This window comes from Dreissena polymorpha, chromosome 3 (assembly GCF_020536995.1).
Source record: "Dreissena polymorpha isolate Duluth1 chromosome 3, UMN_Dpol_1.0, whole genome shotgun sequence".
NCBI classification, from domain to species: domain Eukaryota; kingdom Metazoa; phylum Mollusca; class Bivalvia; order Myida; family Dreissenidae; genus Dreissena; species Dreissena polymorpha.
The window spans coordinates 144,906,129-144,926,561 of NC_068357.1; the positions used below are offsets into that span (position 1 = coordinate 144,906,129).

General features: G+C 37.5%; 2 protein-coding genes across 15 annotated transcripts in view; one reads left to right on the forward strand and one right to left on the reverse strand.

Annotated features, from left to right (window-relative positions):
- LOC127871823 (uncharacterized) overlaps positions 1-6,454 on the reverse strand; it is a 64,970-nt gene extending 58,516 nt beyond the window's left edge. For 3 of the 9 annotated variants that reach the window (XM_052415047.1, XM_052415041.1, XM_052415043.1), the window contains exons 1-3: positions 6,164-6,401; positions 5,225-5,512; positions 1,076-1,275 (exon numbers count right to left, since the gene is read on the reverse strand). In XM_052415047.1, the coding sequence (XP_052271007.1) occupies positions 1,076-1,275; positions 5,225-5,404 (380 nt within the window). In that variant the 5' untranslated portion in view covers positions 5,405-5,512; positions 6,164-6,401. Of the gene's footprint in view, positions 1-1,075; positions 1,276-5,224; positions 5,513-6,101; positions 6,121-6,163 lie in introns of those variants that run through there. The other 6 variants (XM_052415042.1, XM_052415048.1, XM_052415044.1 and 3 more) reach the window with 5 other exon arrangements.
- Positions 2,369-20,433, forward strand: part of LOC127871827 (echinoderm microtubule-associated protein-like 2) — an 83,260-nt gene continuing 65,195 nt past the window's right edge. For 2 of the 6 annotated variants that reach the window (XM_052415052.1, XM_052415057.1), the window contains exon 1: positions 6,529-6,604. In XM_052415052.1, the coding sequence (XP_052271012.1) occupies positions 6,544-6,604 (61 nt within the window). In that variant the 5' untranslated portion in view covers positions 6,529-6,543. The other 4 variants (XM_052415055.1, XM_052415054.1, XM_052415058.1 and 1 more) reach the window with 4 other exon arrangements.

Consider the following 20,433-nt stretch of genomic DNA (forward strand, 5'->3'; position numbering starts at 1 on the left):
TTGTAATTGTTCTGTAGGATGTAAATCCTCTCGATGCAGCTGCCGACGCTATGGACTCCCCTGCACTGCTGTATGTGGCCCTTGCCAAACTGTGACAATCCAAACAATTCACAAGAGGTCTGTACTGAAGAAGATGCTGACGACACGGACAATTTAACGCTCTGAGACAAATTTACTGGAAATAGGTTATGGTGTATCAGTAGACAGCGGAATCTCATAAATTGTATTTCATAATTACTCAACTGCCTAATTATATCATCAATTCAATCCAAGTGTTATTTGTATCCAAAACTATATCGCCTACTGAATGTAATAAGTCATGTAACTGACAATTTTTTACATTTTTACCTTTTTCCATTTTTGTGTTTATTAAGGTGACATACATCAACTGTTAAAATATTAAGCCAACCTTTTTGGTAAAAAAAATGTTTTTATCAAATTTTCGAAATTGACATAACAAACACATGTCATTTTCTGAATGTAAAAAGTAGCGTAACTGACATTTTGTTAAATTGCTTTTACTGTATTTTGGAAAATTTCGGAAAATATGCATTCCTGAACAATTCACAAAATGTCAGTTACCCTAGTTATTACATTCAGTAGACGATATGGTGTTTGACATGAACAAAATCATCACCTTTGAGTCAATCGTTATGTACTTGCGGTCCTTCTTATTGTGGCGGTGCCTATTTTTTGATGTCATGTTAGATTTCTGTGTCAAATAATAAACATACTTTTTCTGGTGATCTTAAAGTGTTCTTTGACCCCAGAAACATAGGTAAAGACACCAAAATAATCAATTTTGAGTGGATAGTTACATAGTTATGATCATAAATAGGTTTTGGCGGCCATCTTGAAAAAAACAACTTTCCGGAAGTCGGATTTTGGTAAACTTTTGATATGTTATTATGTACCTTCTACCCTATCAGGATCAGTCAAAATACCTTTTGTAGCAATTTTTTGGGGGTCAAAGTGTTTATTACCCCGACTACATGACTGAAAGCTAAATGGGACAGGGCATGGCAGCAACTGCCATGGTGTTTAATATCTTTCATACTGAATTTGTAAACTGAACCTTTCACTCTCGCGGTGTTTCTCCATCATCATCTTGATGGTCCTTGGGGTGCGAGGCTTGCGGGCGTAGTGGCGCACAGATGACGAAGTCTCGCTGTCAAGATCGCTGACCTTCTCTGGAGTGTAGAATGAGGCATCGTACACTGAGTAGTCAGTCTGACCGTAATGAGAGAAGCCCTTTCCATTGGCGGCTCCATCACGCTAAAAAATAATAACGTAAAAGGTGGGAAAAAATCAAAGCAAGTTTTCAATGCTGGTTTTTAGCATGACTTTAAATAGAAGGTCATATTTTACAAAACATCAGTGCATCTTTAAAACTTAACTGGCTGTGCTGTCAGATTGTGGTATTTATATGTATTTACAGCATTTTTGACGAAAGCAATATAAACAAGCTGTGCTTGTGAAACACTATGTCCCCATATATTTGACCTTTTACCATAAAGGATGACCTTGACCTTTCACCACTCATAATGTGCAGCACCATGAGATACACATGCATGCCAAACATCAAGTTGCTATCTTCAATACTGCAAAAGTGTTTATTAAATTAGCGATTTCGAACCATATATTTGACTTTGAAGGATGACCTTGACCTTTCACCACTGAAAATGTGCAGCTCCATGCAATACACATGCATGCCAAATATGATGTTGCTATCTTCAATATTGCAAAAGTTATGGCAAATGTTAAAGTTTAACGCAAACCAACATTACAACAGACAGGTCAAAAACAATAATTTATGTTCCTCAGTTTAGACTGGGGGATAGACAAAGATTTAAAATACATATACAAGAAAGTTAGCACAATTATAATACTGCACAACATCAGACTAACTAAAACACAGATGTCTATTAATTTAGAATATCTATGAGTAATTGCAAGAGGGCTTGTTTATGTCACTCAGATTGTCAATTCTATTAATCATCTCACTTAATTTTGTGAGCAATACATTTAAAATTATATGCAAAAGAGTGAATCATCGTATGTGAATACACACAAGTATTGTTTCATGCTCAATGAAAAATTCATGTATTTTAAAATGCCCTAATTTATCAAGTACAATTTTGTTATTAATTCACAACCTATGTAGATAAACTTCAACTTCAAATGCATTTAAATCATCCAAATCAACAATATTGACATATCAAAGGCTTCAATTTTAAGACTCGTCTAAAGGCAATTAGACTTAAAAAGTGCATTAAATCCCCCCATTTAACCTTTATCTTAACTGCACTTCTTAGACATCATTAGTCACTAACAATTGAAGGGAACACAAATGTCAGATTGCACTCTGATAAAGTATGATAAAAGAAGTAAGCTGGGATGACAGCAGTTTCTCTGTGGGTTATTTAATGTGATTTTGTGACTATAATTTCTCATTTAGGGTTTCATTATTACCTTTGGGTAAGGGACAGGGAGGGAAGAACATGTGACTTAAAGTTTAACTTGTGTAAACAAAACTGACTGTTATTTAATGCTCTCAGATATTTGAACACAGGTTTAATTGGCGGATGGTTTTCAGTTCTTTTGCATGTTTTGATTGCTAATGATAAACATGATTTTTAAAAGTATATTTTAGAAACAAATAGATGCACATTCAAACACATCTTTTTGTGTTTCATTTGATATACATACTGGATTGATATTTTTTATGAATGTTTATGTCCTTATTGGTAAACTTTTTAAACTGTACGTCAATTCTCAGTAACAAGAATTGACAGGTTGAGCGGATAGCTACACAACTCATAATTGATCAATTAGCATTTATGACAACTGCATGACTATGATTAATGTTTTAAAACGACATGTCAATGTCTAGCAGCCTGTTCATGATGCGTTATTACACCTTCATGAACATGTCTTGATGTTTCACTGAGAATCACATAAATTTTGCTTTCCATTTAGAGGGAAGAGCCAATTAATTGGATTATTTACAAGTGATTGGATTATTCAGATTTCCATCTAGAGATGCCTGGGACACTTAACTTCAGCAACAGCAGTTATGAAGTTGAAGACATATTGGGTAAAATTGTTGACTTATTCACTATTAATGTCAGAAGTGACCTTACAAAGTGATTTGTTTCATGACTTCAGACTTTCTTTAAGTTCAGTAAATAAATAAACGTAACAGTAACTCAATGTGAAGTGTTTAAGTTATTATTTACTTAAAGCCCAAGTCTCACTATTGCCGGTAGAGCTCCGGTCCATCCCGGTTTGCTAAGGCCGGTTGACCGGCAAGAAACTGGATGATGCATAGAATTTTTTTAATCCGGTCACACTATTTCCCGTTGTCGCCCCGGTTGAAGCCGGTCAACAACCTGGCAGAGTCCTGATCAACTTCGGACTAGCTACAGTTTATACCGGTGAAGCCATGGCAGAGCCATGGTTGTCGCCGGTAATGCCCAGGTGGAACCCTGGTAAAAGCCGGCAGCGTCCGGGCAGAGCCACGGTATACCGTAACACCACCAGCACTCACCGGGTCCATAACGGCATCAGACCCCAGAAGAGCTACGGCAACGCCATGGTTTAACTCCGGTCGTCGCCGGTAATGCCCAGGCGGAGCCCCTGTGGATGCCAGTGGCGTCCCGGCAGAGGGCTTGTTTACCGTCCAATATACCGTAGCTAGACTGGGACTCTGCCGGCATTCACCGGGGCTCCACTGGCGTGATTACCAGGGCGTTGTCGTAGCTCTGCCGGGGTCTGTAAAGGCCCCGGTGGAGCTACGATACCGCCCTGGTTGTTCCCGGAGCCGCACCAGTTCATCCCGGAACACGCACCAGGGCTCCACTGGCATCATAGTGCGACTGGGCCTTTAGGTTCAATGTAAAGAGCTATATATATATATATATATTAAATGACATTTATATGATTTTATTTCAATACGAAAACATTTGTGAAAAAGTCCCTTTGTCCCCACCAGTCAAAATTTCTTCTGTCTTACAAATTATGGAAAATGTTTTTTATCTATACGGGTAATTCCTTCCTTTTTTATGTAGATACCATGGAATAAGAACTATTTTGAGCACAATTGCTATCAATGAGAAATGATAATTGGAAGCAGTTTATAGGAAATAAGGGATGTTTCATAAGTGTGTCTAGAAATCTCAACTGCAGCATTGCAGCTTGAACGGAATATTTGTGCAGTAAAGCTAAACAAAAAATTTTAATCAATGAAAAATCTTTTCTTTGATCCTTTTTTTTGGAAGTATTATTTAAATCAAAGCGCTGAAGGCACTGAAGTTGTTCACTGTTGTCATCCTTGATTAGCTTGTGCGCATTGCACAGGTTAATCAGTGTGCACAGGCTAATCTTATTTGACATGCATTAAGCCCCGTTTCCCTGAAAGCAGCCAATATGTACAGATTTCAATGATAAACACTAGACTTGCCAATGTCAACTTACAAGCTGGTAAATACACCCTCTGCAGTAGTATAGCAGACGCTCCTAAGCATTCGTCGTCTGCAGTGCAGACAGGCAGCAGTAATTGTTCCAAGCATAGCGAGTTACAGTCCTTAGCGTAGCTAAGCTAGCTTAGCACATACTGATTTGCAACACATGCTCTGTAAATTTAGTCGGCCACAAATGCAACCCACTAAAAAGACAACTTATGACTAATAAATAGTATTGTTGCTGGTTTCGCATGGGGAAATTGCAAATCATGTACATGCTAATATTTGCTTAGTTTCACCTTTTTTACCCAATTACTATAATTGCATTTTCTCAATTGTATGGAAAATCTTCTTTCACTTTGGTTTTGGATGCACTATAAAACAGGCCTCTTTTTCTTGATTACGGGAGAGGGCCTAGCCTTCTTTTTTGGGGAAAAAATTATTGACAAAACTGAAAAGGTTAAGAAATTTCCCAAAGTTAGCTTGAAATTTAGGGAAAATTACAACATTTTAATTAAATAAATTCTCTAAGGGGCTTTTCTCTTGCGAGAATTGGCCTATAAAAGGCCTTTGGTAAATAAGGAAAAAAAGCCCTTTAAAGTGACAATAGGAATTACACTAATAAAACAACAGAAAATCAAAATCACATATTACAGTTCTAAATCCATTGATCTTATTATCAACTTTTGGGTCCAATATAAGGAGGACTATGACCCATTGTTTACAACATTGAACACTTATTGATGAAAGGCATATCTAACCTTGTTTATATTGGAAGAGATGGTGGATTTTCCATCATTGAAATGGTGATGGGGTTCATCAAATGTACTTGGACTGGAGAACGAACCCCAGTAGTTTCCTTCCTTGTCCAGATAGGAAAAGAATGGCAACTCTTCCACTCCACTGTCATCATCGTCAATGTCATCAATAAATCGAAACATTTTTGGTGTTTTTTTAACAATCTAATCTGGTTAGTTTTTGGTCTGTTCCATGTGTTAGCTTAATTTTTAGTTTCTCCAGCAGTTTTGAAATTAATAATAAAATCACGTCTGCAAAAAAACAAAGACTCAAAATGAGCATAGATTATACACACAAAATATCAAAATGTTTCATATTGCAAGAAATGCAATTTGTAATTTGATAGGAAATATAAGAGTATTTCATGTGGAAACAGCACATAAAAACTATGAAAGATCCCATTATGATTCATTTATCGTATTGATGTAAAATGTTTATCTATTTTCTGTTTTTCACTTTCATATGCAGTTTTTGTTATTAAAGGATAAAGGTAACATATTGATGTGTAGTCTTTGTAGATCTAAACTTTGACAACTTTTATAGTCACGTCAGCGAGTATGAAATTCATATGCATTATGAAATTAAACTTTGTGCAAGTTACAGACACTAAACAGTCAATCTTGTTCAATACCAAATATGTGTCTGTGACACATAAAACTAACTTTTTGATATTGAATAGTATTCGTATCGTTAAAAGTCGATAAAAATATTCGTCCGAAAATAACTACTGTCCGAAATACTTTTTATTATTCTCGCGAAAATACCGTTAAATAGACTAACGTCTAAAGTTCTGCAATTTAAGTAAACAAGAAATAATATTCATTTTCACGCTTATTATACTTCAAATTTAAAGGCTAGTGCAAAAATCAACACGTAAGGCAAGAAACAAATTGCGTTCCAACTGTCAATGCCATGGGACAACGAAATAACATCGTCGACGAAGGTCAAATTTCCCGCGGTTTAGAACTTCATAAACGTGATTGTATATATTGCTTCAAGGTACGACACACATTGCCTTTGGAAGATATGTGCACGCAAACATCATCTTACTAATAATATTTTAATTGACTTAGATTTATTTCGTGTTTAAACTTTATTAAAATGAAAACTGCACCATGCCATACAAAACTAGTGTTGATTTTCGACCATTTTCCTAGATCTGTGACGTCAACGAGCAAGTGCGCTTATCAAGGCATCATGGCATTAACCACAACTCTTAAAATCATGGCATTAACCGCAACTCTTAAAAACATGGATGCAGGTTTGTATAGCAGTTTCATGCATGTATAGTGTTCAATTTGATTCAACACTTGTTCATGCTGAATATCTACGGAGTCTTTCATGTGAGCAATTCTCATGTCATATCAAAGTTGATGTTGCAATGTCAATTATTTCTTTTATTTCTTATGTTTGAAAGTAACACAAAACTTCAAAAGCATCAACGGGGGGGGGGGGGGGGGGGTTGGTATCCTGGAGCTTACTGGGTTTAAGTCAGGTTAGCTGGAACTTACTTCCAATATTGCGACCTTTTTTTTTCGGTGACGGAGTAGAGGATATTTTCAGCAGGTAAGCCACGTTATAAAATTATTTATACTTCTTGTAAATGATTACACCCATTCGGCTTTACGGTGTTTGTGCTTCTGTCAGTTGTTTGTTTCTAGATCATAGACGTCAGGATGATAAAGTTATTAAAGGGATCTTTTCACGGTTTGGTAAATTGACAAAATTGAAAAAAGTTGTTTCAGATTCGCAAATTTTCGTTTTAGTTATGATATTTGTGAGGAAACACTATTACTGAACATTTACCATAGTCCAATATAGCCATTATAAGTATCTTTTGACGATTTGAAAACCTAAAAATTATAAAGCGTTGCAACGCAAAACGATTGAATAATTTGGAGAGTTCTGTTGTTATCGTTTAAATTTACGAAACTACAAAGATTGCTTACTGTATATAAGGTATAAAATACTTAAACTGTGTATATCCGGCGGAATAGCCGAGAGGGCTGATGCGTTTTTACTTCAGACTAATTTCAGGACTCCGGGGTTCACTGGTTCGAGCCCTGGTACCGGCTACTTTTTTCTCCTTTTTTAAATTTTATTCTTGATTTTTTACTGGAGCTTTTAAGATCCAATGTTTACATTTATCAATATAAAGCATTTAATGACAAACTTCAAAATATGCCAAAATCTGTGAAAAGGCCCCTTTAAAGGAAAACCGTCAACAAATCTGTTGTCTATTTATGTGACATTTAAGAAATCAGATGTACAAATATACACATATATTCACCCATGTTCAGTTTGACTCAATGTTTTAAGACTATTCACTGACCTTTGAATACAAACATGATGTCACATCCTTTTTTTAAAGAGGACGGTTTTATGGAAATGGATGTCAAAATTATAGTAACACAATTTTACTGGTAAGGGTCCAATACAAATATGTCTCATTCAAGGTTTAACGTCTTATTAAAATAATTAGACTACCAAAATTTCAACTAATTTCTCATAATATAAATTAATAAAATTTTGGTTCATATGAAAATGCAGGACAAACTGTTTCTCTTAATAATACAGTTAAACTCAAAGAAGTTTGTGAAATGAATCAATTAATGAAAATTACTTAGTGTTATTGATACCTGAGTGTATTGACTTTGACAGTGTTTTATGCTTATAGCTTCAATTCCATTAATTACTGTAAACAACAGTGGCTGTGAACAGATTTCTTTAATAATATCTGTGAGAGTTCATATGACTGCTATTCATGTTATTGATTATAAGATGAATTGGAGACATCAGTGTGTGTGAATAGAGACTGGAAAAAAGAAATGAGTCTGCAGTATGTTTAGCCACCTTATGCTGTAACATGGAGGATATATGTGAGGCAACACATTGACGAGGCAAGTCAGCCAGCATTCTGATAACAGGCAGTGAGGATGGTTATACGTAACTATATATACATGTCTAAAACATGTGCTCTGCTGTCCATTGCATTGTTTAATGTCTTTTTGTGTTCATTTTGCAAATGTGGATAGTGAGATAGATAAGATAGATTAGTGGAATTACTGTGTTTATAAATGAAAATGTGTAATGGAGATAAGACAATAAATACTCATGATGCGGCATCAATTTTCATTAAATGTTGGTATGCCAATGACATATACAGTTATCCTCTGACTGTTCCCCATCATTAATGGATACATCAGAAGTGGAGAGGATGTTAGGTATTACGGTAAATTAATAACATTTTTCCTGTAATCCAGTTAACATTCCTGAACATGCATGTGGTTCCACTCTTAACTGCACTCTTACATGATGACAGTTCCTGATCCCATTATTGGAATTAAATTGTGCCTGCAATGGGATCTGGTTTATGAATTATTTTGTGAAATGACAGCTGGTATAGCATGGAATCTGCAGAAAGTACCAGTGGTGCAATTAATACTTGTCAGAGTGCTTTCTAACATTATACATTTCCTAAGTGTTTTCTCAAATGTGTAGGATACTAATATAAATACTAAATAAGTAGATATCCCCTTATAAGCATTAATTAGTTTATAATGAGCTATTTTGAATGAAAACTGAGGGAACATGAGCATACATATACATGCAATATTCATGCTTTGAGTTTCAATTGTATACTACATTTTTTTTACTAAAAACCATTAAATAAATACAAAAAAAATTTCTTGTTTATGAATGTAGAGGTATTATTATCAGTTGGGTTAGTAGAAACAAACAACTTTTAATTTTAGGCCCTTAGATCCAATGGAATAGAAAGCTAGTTGTCCCACTAAATGTTAAACTGTTGCAACTTTTAACCATGTTCAGATAGACATAGTCATTATCAGTATATTAAATACAAGAAAGATAACAATACTGTCTGTTCCACAAGCACACTTGAGCAGAGAAATCATTGGTAGAAGATAATGGTACATGCGCCGCGCTCTGTGAATAAGGCGCTCTGTGAATAAGGCGGTTTAATGCATGTGCTTAAAGTGTCGTCCCCAGATTAGCCTGTGCAGTCTGCACAAGCTAATCAGGGACAACACTTTCCGCTTTTATGATATTTTTCTTTTAAAGAAAGTCTCTTCTTAGCTAAAATCAAGTTTCAGCGAAAAGTGTCGTCCCTGATGGCAGTCCACACAGGCTAATCTAGGACGACACTTTACACACATGCATTAAACCCCTTTTTCACAGAGCGTGGCCCAGCCCTTTTTGCTGCTGGACAAGTTTTCTTGACCTGAGTGAGACTAACAAATTCTGTTCTTAGTGGCATAATAAGCTCCATTTGCGCTGGGGGGGGGGGGGGGGGGGGGGCTGTATGTGAGAAGTTGTCTCAAAATCTTATTCATATGATTATATACCACACATATATTATGAATTTGTAAATTAATTGTTATTTATAAAATAAGATAATGAAAAAAAAAGGTAAATTAAGATGCCAGGGTGTTTCTTGGGTGACAGTTGGGTGATGTTCTCCAAATCACTACACCTCTATCTACTTCTCAGGTGTATGTGGCTAAAGGGAACGATTGTTGAAATGATGGTTGTCCATTTTTATCACAGATTTAAAAAATAAAAGAATACTTTACATCAGGAAGCAAAACAATGCTTAAACATAGACTCATACTGAAATTACATTTTGGTTTATTGGTTAATCATAATTTGAAATCGTTTAAATTATAACGTGTTACCATAATACCAATGCAAAACTTTTCAATATTTTGGAGTGATTCTGTTGTAATTTGATTTGTTTTCTTTCAATACTTGTAAAAAATAAAATGCATGACTCCATATAACAGCTTGAAGGGCCAAGTTGAAAAGTCAATAGCTTTAATCCAAAGAGCATTGGTATGAGCCCAGTTGAGGGTAAATTTATTTAGTTTTTTACCTTTCTTAAATTGTATTCATTTATAATACTGGAGCTCTTCAGTACCAATATTAACACTTATTTAAAGCATTTAATAACTAGCTTCAAACATGCCAAAAATGTTTAAACAAGTCCCTTAAATCATTTTAAGTGTTAGCTCAAGTTACACAACAGTTGCTGCCCCCTTCATTGGGAAGAAGTAGTTTTGTTATCTTCAATAAAAGAAACAAGTTGATTTTATAGTAGTGATTATACTGTCCAGTTGTGTACCAGTGGCTGGTATGTGTGTGTTGTAATCATTGAAACAGACAGTTAAAAAACTTATGTTAGAATAATTATGTGCTTTTTAAACATCTGAGATAATATTACTGAGCAACTTCGGCTTACAATGGTCCATAAAAATAACAATAGCATTATTTTTGTCATCTAGAATTATTCCTAAAAATAAATTACCTTATAATGTGATCACACAAAATTGTTTATTCACATCCATTGAACAATTTGTCGTATATTCATTGGCTGTGTTTTGTTAGTCATTTAATTGTTATTTCTATAAAATAATGTCCTATTAAGAGTATAGTTGCTTTAAATTGTATGTTCTAAACTAGTATATATATTTTATAAAACGTTTATTGAAACTTTAACTGTTATTCATGTGCTTTTATTTGGTTTGAGGTCATCATGACAAAGGCAATAAGTAAATGCCTACTGCTGCATAAGTAACATTTTCTCTGTGTCAAAGGCAATAAAATACCCACTGCTGCACAAGTCACATTCTCTCGGGGGGACAAACGCAATAGATACCCACTGCTGCATAGGTCATATGCACTCTGTTCAAAGGCAACAAATGCTTTCTGCTGCATAAGTTGCATACACACTGTGTAAAACGCAATAGATGCCCACTGCTGCATAAGTCACATGCACTCTGTGTCAAAGGCAATAGATGCCCACTGCTGCATAAGTCACATACACTCTGTATCAAAGGCAATAAATGCCCATTGCTGCATAAGTCACATGCACTCTGTGTCAAAGGCAATAAATGCCCATTGCTGCATAAGTCACATGCACTCTGTGTCAAAGGCAATAGATGCCCACTGCTGCATAAGTCACATACACTCTGCATCAAAGGCAATAAATGCCCATTGCTGCATAAGTCACATGCACTCTGTGTCAAAGGCAATAAATGCCCACTGCTGCATAAGTCACATGCACTCTGTGTCAAAGGCAATAAATGCCCACTGCTGCAGTCACATGCACTCTGTGTCAAAGGCAATAGATGCCCACTGCTGCATAAGTCACATACACTCTGTATCAAAGGCAATAAATGCCCATTGCTGCATAAGTCACATGCACTCTGTGTAAAACGCAATAGATGCCCACTGCTGCATAAGTCACATGCACTCTGTGTCAAAGGCAATAGATGATCAGACTGTTGCATAAGTCACATGCACTCTGTGTCAAAGGCAATAGATGCCCACTGCTGCATAAGTCACATGCACTCTGTGTCAAAGGCAATACATGCCCACTGCTGCATAAGTCACATGCACTCTGTGACAAAGGCAATAAATGCCCACTGCTGCATAAGTCACATAAACTCTGTGTCAAAGGCAATACATGCCCACTGCTGCATATGTCACATGCACTCTGTGTCAAAGGAAATACATGCCCACTGCTGCATAAGTCACATGCACTCTGTGACAAAGGCAATAAATGCCCACTGCTGCATAAGTCACATGCACTCTGTGTCAAAGGCAATACATGCCCACTGCTGCATAAGTCACATAAACTCTGTGTAAAACGCAATAGATGCCCACTGCTGCATATGTCACATGCACTCTGTGTCAAAGGCAATAAATGCCCACTGCTGCATAAGTCACATGCACTCTGTGTCAAAGGCAATAAATGCCCACTGCTGCATAAGTCACATGCACTCTGTGTCAAAGGCAATAGATGCCCACTGCTGCATAAGTCACATGCACTCTGTGTCAAAGGCAATAGATGATCAGACTGTTGCATAAGTCACATGCACTCTGTGTCAAAGGCAATAGATGCCCACTGCTGCATAAGTCACATGCACTCTGTGTCAAAGGCAATACATGCCCACTGCTGCATAAGTCACATGCACTCTGTGTCAAAGGCAATAAATGCCCACTGCTGCATAAGTCACATGCACTCTGTGTCAAAGGCAATAAATGCCCACTGCTGCATAAGTCACATGCACTCTGTGTCAAAGGCAATAAATGCCCACTGCTGCATAAGTCACATGCACTCTGTGTCAAAGGCAATAAATGCCCACTGCTGCATAAGTCACATAAACTCTGTGTCAAAGGCAATACATGCCCACTGCTGCATAAGTAACATGCACTCTGTGTCAAAGGCAATACATGCCCACTGCTGCGTAAGTCACATGCACTCTGCGACAAAGGCAATAAATGCCCACTGCTGCATAAGTCACATGCACTCTGTGTCAAAGGCAATAGATGCCCACTGCTGCATAAGTCACATACACTCTGTATCAAAGGCAATAAATGCCCATTGCTGCATAAGTCACATGCACTCTGTGTAAAACGCAATAGATGCCCACTGCTGCATATGTCACATGCACTCTGTGTCAAAGGCAATAGATGATCAGACTGTTGCATAAGTCACATGCACTCTGTGTCAAAGGCAATAGATGCCCACTGCTGCATAAGTCACATGCACTCTGTGTCAAAGGCAATACATGCCCACTGCTGCATAAGTCACATGCACTCTGTGACAAAGGCAATAAATGCCCACTGCTGCATAAGTCACATAAACTCTGTGTCAAAGGCAATACATGCCCACTGCTGCATAAGTCACATGCACTCTGTGTCAAAGGAAATACATGCCCACTGCTGCATAAGTCACATGCACTCTGTGACAAAGGCAATAAATGCCCACTGCTGCATAAGTCGCATGCACTCTGTGACAAAGGCAATAAATGCCCACTGCTGCATAAGTCACATGCACTCTGTGTCAAAGGCAATACATGCCCACTGCTGCATAAGTCACATAAACTCTGTGTAAAACGCAATAGATGCCCACTGCTGCATATGTCACATGCACTCTGTGTCAAAGGCAATAAATGCCCACTGCTGCATAAGTCACATGCACTCTGTGTCAAAGGCAATAAATGCCCACTGCTGCATAAGTCACATGCACTCTGTGTCAAAGGCAATAGATGCCCACTGCTGCATAAGTCACATGCACTCTGTGTCAAAGGCAATAGATGATCAGACTGTTGCATAAGTCACATGCACTCTGTGTCAAAGGCAATAGATGCCCACTGCTGCATAAGTCACATGCACTCTGTGTCAAAGGCAATACATGCCCACTGCTGCATAAGTCACATGCACTCTGTGTCAAAGGCAATAAATGCCCACTGCTGCATAAGTCACATGCACTCTGTGTCAAAGGCAATAAATGCCCACTGCTGCATAAGTCACATAAACTCTGTGTCAAAGGCAATAAATGCCCACTGATGCATAAGTCACATGCACTCTGTGTCAAAGGCAATAAATGCCCACTGCTGCATAAGTCACATAAACTCTGTGTCAAAGGCAATACATGCCCACTGCTGCATAAGTAACATGCACTCTGTGTCAAAGGCAATACATGCCCACTGCTGCATAAGTCACATGCACTCTTTGACAAAGGTAATAAATGCCCACTGCTGCATAAGTCACATAAACTCTGTGTCAAAGGCAATACATGCCCACTGCTGCATAAGTCACATGCACTCTGTGTCAAAGGCAATACATGCCCAATGCTGCATAAGTCACATGCACTCTGTGACAAAGGCAATAAATGCCCACTGCTGCATAAGTCACATGCACTCTGTGTCAAAGGCAAAACATGCCCACTGCTGCATAAGTCACATGCACTCTGTGTCAATGGCAATAAATGCCCACTGCTGCATAAGTCACATAAACTCTGTGTCAAAGGCAAAACATGCCCACTGCTGCATAAGTCACATGCACTCTGTGTCAAAGGCAATACATGCCCACTGCTGCATAAGTCACATTCACTCTGTGACAAAGGCAATAAATGCCCACTGTTGCATAAGTCATATAAACTCTGTGTCAAAGGCAATACATGCCCACTGCTGCATAAGTCACATGCACTCTGTGTCAAAGGCAATAAATGCCCACTGCTGCATTAGTCACATAAACTCTGTGTCAAAGACAATAAATGCTCACTGCTGCATAAGTCACATGCACTCGGTGACAAAGGCAATAAATGCCCACTGCTGCACAAGTCACATGCACTCTGTGTCAAAGGCAATGCATGCCCACTGCTGCATAAGTCACATGCACTCTGTGTCAAAGGCAATAAATGCCCATTGCTGCATAAGTCACATACACTCTGTATCAAAGGCAATAAATGCCTATTGCTGCATAAGTCACATACACTCTGTATCAAAGGCAATAAATGCCCATTGCTGCATAAGTCACATACACTCTGTGTCAAAGGCAATAAATGCCCATTGCTGCATAAGTCACATACACTCTGTGTAAAGGCAATAAATGCCCATTGCTGCATAAGTCACATACACTCTGTGTCAAAGGCAATAGATGCCCACTGCTGCATAAGTCACAAGCACTCTGTGTCAAAGGTCATAAATGCCCATTGCTGCATAAGTCACAAGCACTCTGTGTCAAAGGCAATAAATGCCCATTGCTGCATAAGTCACATACACTCTGTGTCAAAGGCAATAAATGCCCATTGCTGCATAAGTCACATGCACTCTGTGTCAAAGGCAATAAATGCCCATTGCTGCATAAGTCACATAAGCTCTGTGTCAAAGGCAATAAATGCCCATTGCTGCATAAGTCACATAAGCTCTGTGTCGAAGGCAATAAATGCCCATTGCTGCATAAGTCACATGCACTCTGTGTCAAAGGCAATACATGCCCACTGCTGCATAAGTCACATGCACTCTGTGACAAAGGCAATAAATGCCCACTGCTGCATAAGTCACATGCACTCTGTGTCAAAGGCAATACATGCCCACTGCTGCATAAGTCACATGCACTCTGTGTCAAAGGAAATACATGCCCACTGCTGCATAAGTCGCATGCACTCTGTGACAAAGGCAATAAATGCCCACTGCTGCATAAGTCACATGCACTCTGTGACAAAGGCAATAAATGCCCACTGCTGCATAAGTCACATGCACTCTGTGTCAAAGGCAATACATGCCCACTGCTGCATAAGTCACATAAACTCTGTGTAAAACGCAATAGATGCCCACTGCTGCATATGCCACATGCACTCTGTGTCAAATGCAATAAATGCCCATAGCTGCATAAGTCACACGCACTCTGTGTCAAAGGCAATAGATGCTCACTGCTGCATAAGTCACATGCACTCTGTGTCAAAGGCAATAAATGCCCATTGCTGCATAAGTCACATAAACTCTGTGTCAAAGACAATAAATGCCCATTGCTGCATAAGTCACATGCACTCTGTATCAAAGGCAATAAATGCCCATTGCTGCATAAGTCACATAAACTCTGTGTCAAAGGCAACAAATGCCCACTGCTGCATAAGTCACATGCACTCTGTGACAAAGGCAATAAATGCCCACTGCTGAATAAGTCACATTCTCTCTGGGTCAAAGGCAATGACTGTCCACTACTGCATAAGTCATAATTATGCACTCTATAATAAAGGCAACAAATGCCCACTGCTGCATAAGTCTAATCCTGTTTAAAAGTCAACAGCTGCCCACTGCTGCATCAGTCATATTCTGTGACAAAGGCAAAACATGCCCACTGCTAAATTAGTCATTTGCATTATGTGAGAAAGGCAATAAATGCCCACTGCTTCATATGTCATATTCTGTGACAAAGGCAATAAATGCCCACTACTGCATTAGTCACATTTTTTCTTTTGACAAATTTGATGAATGCCCACTGCTAAATTAGTCACATTCTCTCTATGACAAAGGCAATAAATGCCCACTGCTGCATACTGGTAAGTCACATTTTCTCTGAGACAAAGGCAATAAATGCCCACTGCCGCATGGGTAACCTTCTGTGACAAAGGCAATAAATGCAGACTACTGCATTAGACACATAATTTATTTTGACAAATATGATAAATGCCTGCTGCTGCATAAGTCACATTCTCACTATGACGAAGGCAATAAATGCCCAATGTTGCCAATGTCATATCCTGTGACAAATTCAATAAATGCCCACTGCTGCATTAGTCACATTTTGTGACAAAGGCAATAAATGCCCACTGCTTCATATGTCATATTCTGTGACAAAGGCAATAAATGCCCACTGCTGCATGAGTCACATTCTGTGAAAAAGGTAACAAATTCCCACTGCTTCATATGTCATACATATCCTGTGACAAAGGCAATAAATGCCCACTGCTGCGTTAGTCACATTCTGTGACAAAGGCAATAAATGCCCACTACTGCATTAGTCACATATTTTCTTTTGACAAATTTAATGAATGTCCACTGCTGAATTAGTCACATTTCCTCTAAAAGGGGCCTTTTCACAGATTTTGGCATGTTTTGAAGTTTGTCATTAAATGCTTTATATTCATAAATGTTGGATCCAAAAAGCTCCAGTAAAAAATCAAGAATACAATTTTAAAAAAAGGAAAAAGAAGCACTCAGCAGGGCTCTAACCCATGACCACGGAGTCCTGGAGTAAAAACCAATTAGACCGCTCAGCCATCCTGCCAAGTATGTATGAGAGACGTATTTTATACTTTATATAAGCAATCTTCGTAGTTTCACAAAATTAAACGACAACAACAGAACTCATCAAATTATTCAATCATTTCGCGTTGCAACGCTTTATAATTTTCAGGTTTATAAATCTTCAAAAGATGCATATAATGGCTATATTAGACCATGATAAATGTTCAGTATTACTGTTTCCTCACAAATATCATAACTAAAACGAAAATTTGCAATCTGAAACAACTTTTTTCAATTTCGTCAAGTTGCCAAAACGTGAAAAGGCCCCTTTAAGGTCACAGTCAATAATTGACAGCTTGCTTCTAAAGTTGTAAGCATGTTGTTTTGCAAATAAGGTGGTAGATTTGTTTTATCTCAAAAACTAAGGTAGGTTCTTAAGTAGCTTGCAACTAAAATTATAAAAACTTAGTATGGCAAACAAGGTGGTTCATTTGTTTTTAACACCAATAATAAGGTCCTGGAACATAAACAATATACCCATAAAAGTGTCAAGACACTCTGACAATGCACTGTTCCTACTGCATGAACTCATTCATGCAGCAGCAAATTCAGTTGAAAGGGGATAAAATCTCATGCTTTGTTTAGTTGCAGACAAAGTCTATTTGTGTCCACTTCAAAGTTCAGCTCCAGGTTTCTTAGCAACAGACTTGAAACACGTGAAGTGAACATATAAGGGATTATCCTTTTATCTGTTGGTTTTATTTCCGTAAGTGTATGCCTTCTTAAACATGTTATTACCTTGCTGGTTAGATGTTTTTAACCTTTATTTTGATTTTTCAAAATAATTTTTTAACAGTACATCCTCGTTGAACACTAGATGGTTTATTTAGCTGCATTGTTTGGAGTTTTCCAGATCTTTTGTAGCTCCTGATGAAGGTTAATCAATATCAAAAATAAAAGCCTAAAAACAATAAATGCTAGTGTTCTCCAGAGTTTGGTCATAGTTTGTTATTATCCCGCGCCAAAGGCGGAGGGATATTGTTTTGGCGTTGTCCGTCCGTCTGTCTCTCCGTCCGCCTTTCTGTCCGTCCGGCACTTTTGTGTCCGGAGCCATATATCTTGGAAGTGCTTTGGTGGATTTCATTGAAACTTGGTATGAGTATATATATGGATAAGAGGATGATGCATGCCAAATGGCATTCTTTTTAGCTGAGTGCAAATATAACACTTTTGTGTCCAGAAGCATATTGGCAGGGGATATCAATTCAATGAATTTGCTTGTTTATTATGGAAGTAGGAAGAATGTCCTTAATCAGTCATTATTCTGGTAAAATATTTTTTCAACGAAATTAATAGAGATTAATATGTGAGTTTTGGATAAAGATCAAGTTTATCATGCGAGGCTTAGAACCATGGTAGCACGAGGCTTTTACCGTAATAATGACTGATATTAATCCTATAATTTCCTCCCTTTTTCCATTAATTTATATCATATATCGCATTTTTTTACGATTTAGTTTTTCCGAAGTTGTCAAAAACAGATTCTCCAATTTTCGGAAAAAACAAAATCTGATTTAAAAATAGCCATAGTATATAGCTCAAGTTTATACGATCGTTGTTTTATAACATCGATTTTCATCTGGTAATAGGATAAAATAAATATAATTATCGACACTATGTTTTTGCTGCTATTACAATTACATTTAACTAATATTTACATACTTAACTATTTTCTAGCCTGATATTTAGTGCACTTGGATATAATAATTGACTGTTTGTTAATTGCATTGTAAATTATTATAAGAAACACAAAGCATAACATAAATAGCAGCCTATAGTTAATACAAAAAGTCATGTGCGCCTGTACAGCTCACATTAACCTCCCATTGACTGGGGGGGTTCATTCAATAAATATTGTTTTTCTGGTCTGGTTAACAGCCTTGCAATCCTTCTAATGTACACATCATGTGGTTTAGACAGGCCCAGTGTGTTGAAAGCAAGTGGGGAAAGGTTTAAGATAAACTAGTGGAGAAGTAAATATCCTTGATAGTGCTTTTAGCTTAGTTTGCAGTTTAGACGGATAAGTTTAATCCTTTTACAACCATTTTATAACACACATTTTTAAGGTCATAGTTTTAAGACTAAATTGCTTGCTAAAACACAGCCTTATTGTGCTTGATATTTTGTGTTAACACTGATAGCTGTTTCAAGGCCAGCTGGATATTACTTGTTACTCAGCCCAAAATTAAGATTGTGGCGGTCTTATTTTGGGGCTGGCTATCTAGCTATCAGGCGTGCATGAGCTGTGAAAGGTGTGTGTGTGTGTTTTGCGTAGGCTGGAGTAAAGGACACCTGTGGACTTAAATACCTTAATTTAGGTCTGGGCAACATCAAAAAGAGATTACTGAAATCTATTTGGATTTATCTGAATTGAAGTTTTTGTGGATATTTGCACATATTAGTGATGGATATGGAGTTTGAAGGCACGGATATGATAAATGAGAATGGGGATGCCCCAGAAAGTGAGCAGGGACCAGAAGGTAATATTCAGTTACATTTAATGTATAGTTTGGGTAAGACACCAGAGTAGGGTTTGCACATTCATGTTTCAGAGTCTAGTGTCATTTACTGGTAAAAGTTTGGTTTATGCATTTGACTCGGGTGTAGATTTGTAGATTCGGTTGTACACTTTTCCATCCAGGGTCCCCAGTTATGGAATGGCTTTTTACAGTGCTAGAGCATTGAAGGTTATTAGTTCTTCTTGTAATTGCTTTAAAAGTTTGAGCTTTTAGGAGTATATTATATGAACAACAACTGGTTGTGTCAGTAGCTGTTAGTTGAATTACTGGAACTATGAGTATGAAGGTTATGCCTTATGGGAAACATGATTCGGCATAATGGGAGTGGGTTCATTGGGCTATGTTCAATCATATTGTATTGGTTGTCTCTTTAATTTATATCTAAGATTGCATACTGCATGTCTGTAAAAAAATTATGTTGTTTAAAAATGAGAAGTTTCCTAAAATTTAAACATAAGAGTAAAATAAGGCACAGGTGTTTAATGAGAAAAATAAACCAAATTGCACATAGGTTTATTGAAATATGATTGCAGTTCATGGTAATTAGAGACCCTGTTGTTTCATTTCATGCATCATTTATTGCTTTAAGTCAGTGACAGGGAAAATGTCAAAAGTTGTTGTAACATGTGGACCACAACATTTGATGAAATGAATATTTCTATTGTTGTTAAGTAAATTGGGAGAGTTGCCCTAGTAGATTCAGATATTAACTGAATTAATTGGAGAGCAGTACACTAGACGCCTCCATGTCTCTACTTATTATGCTCACATCTGAGTATGAACATTTTGATGTGAAACACTTGGTGGGCATTCATAGATATTGGTACTGCCAATATATTATTCTTGATGCTAAATCAATGGTGGACATTGCCAAATGATCAGTCCAGAAAGCTTAATCAATGGTCCACATGTCAGTGTCAGATGGTCAGTCCTAAATGATAAATCAAAGGTCCACATGTCATTGTCAGATGGTCAGTCCTAAATGCTAAATTAATGGTCCTCATTGTCAGATGGTCTGTCCTAAATGCTAAA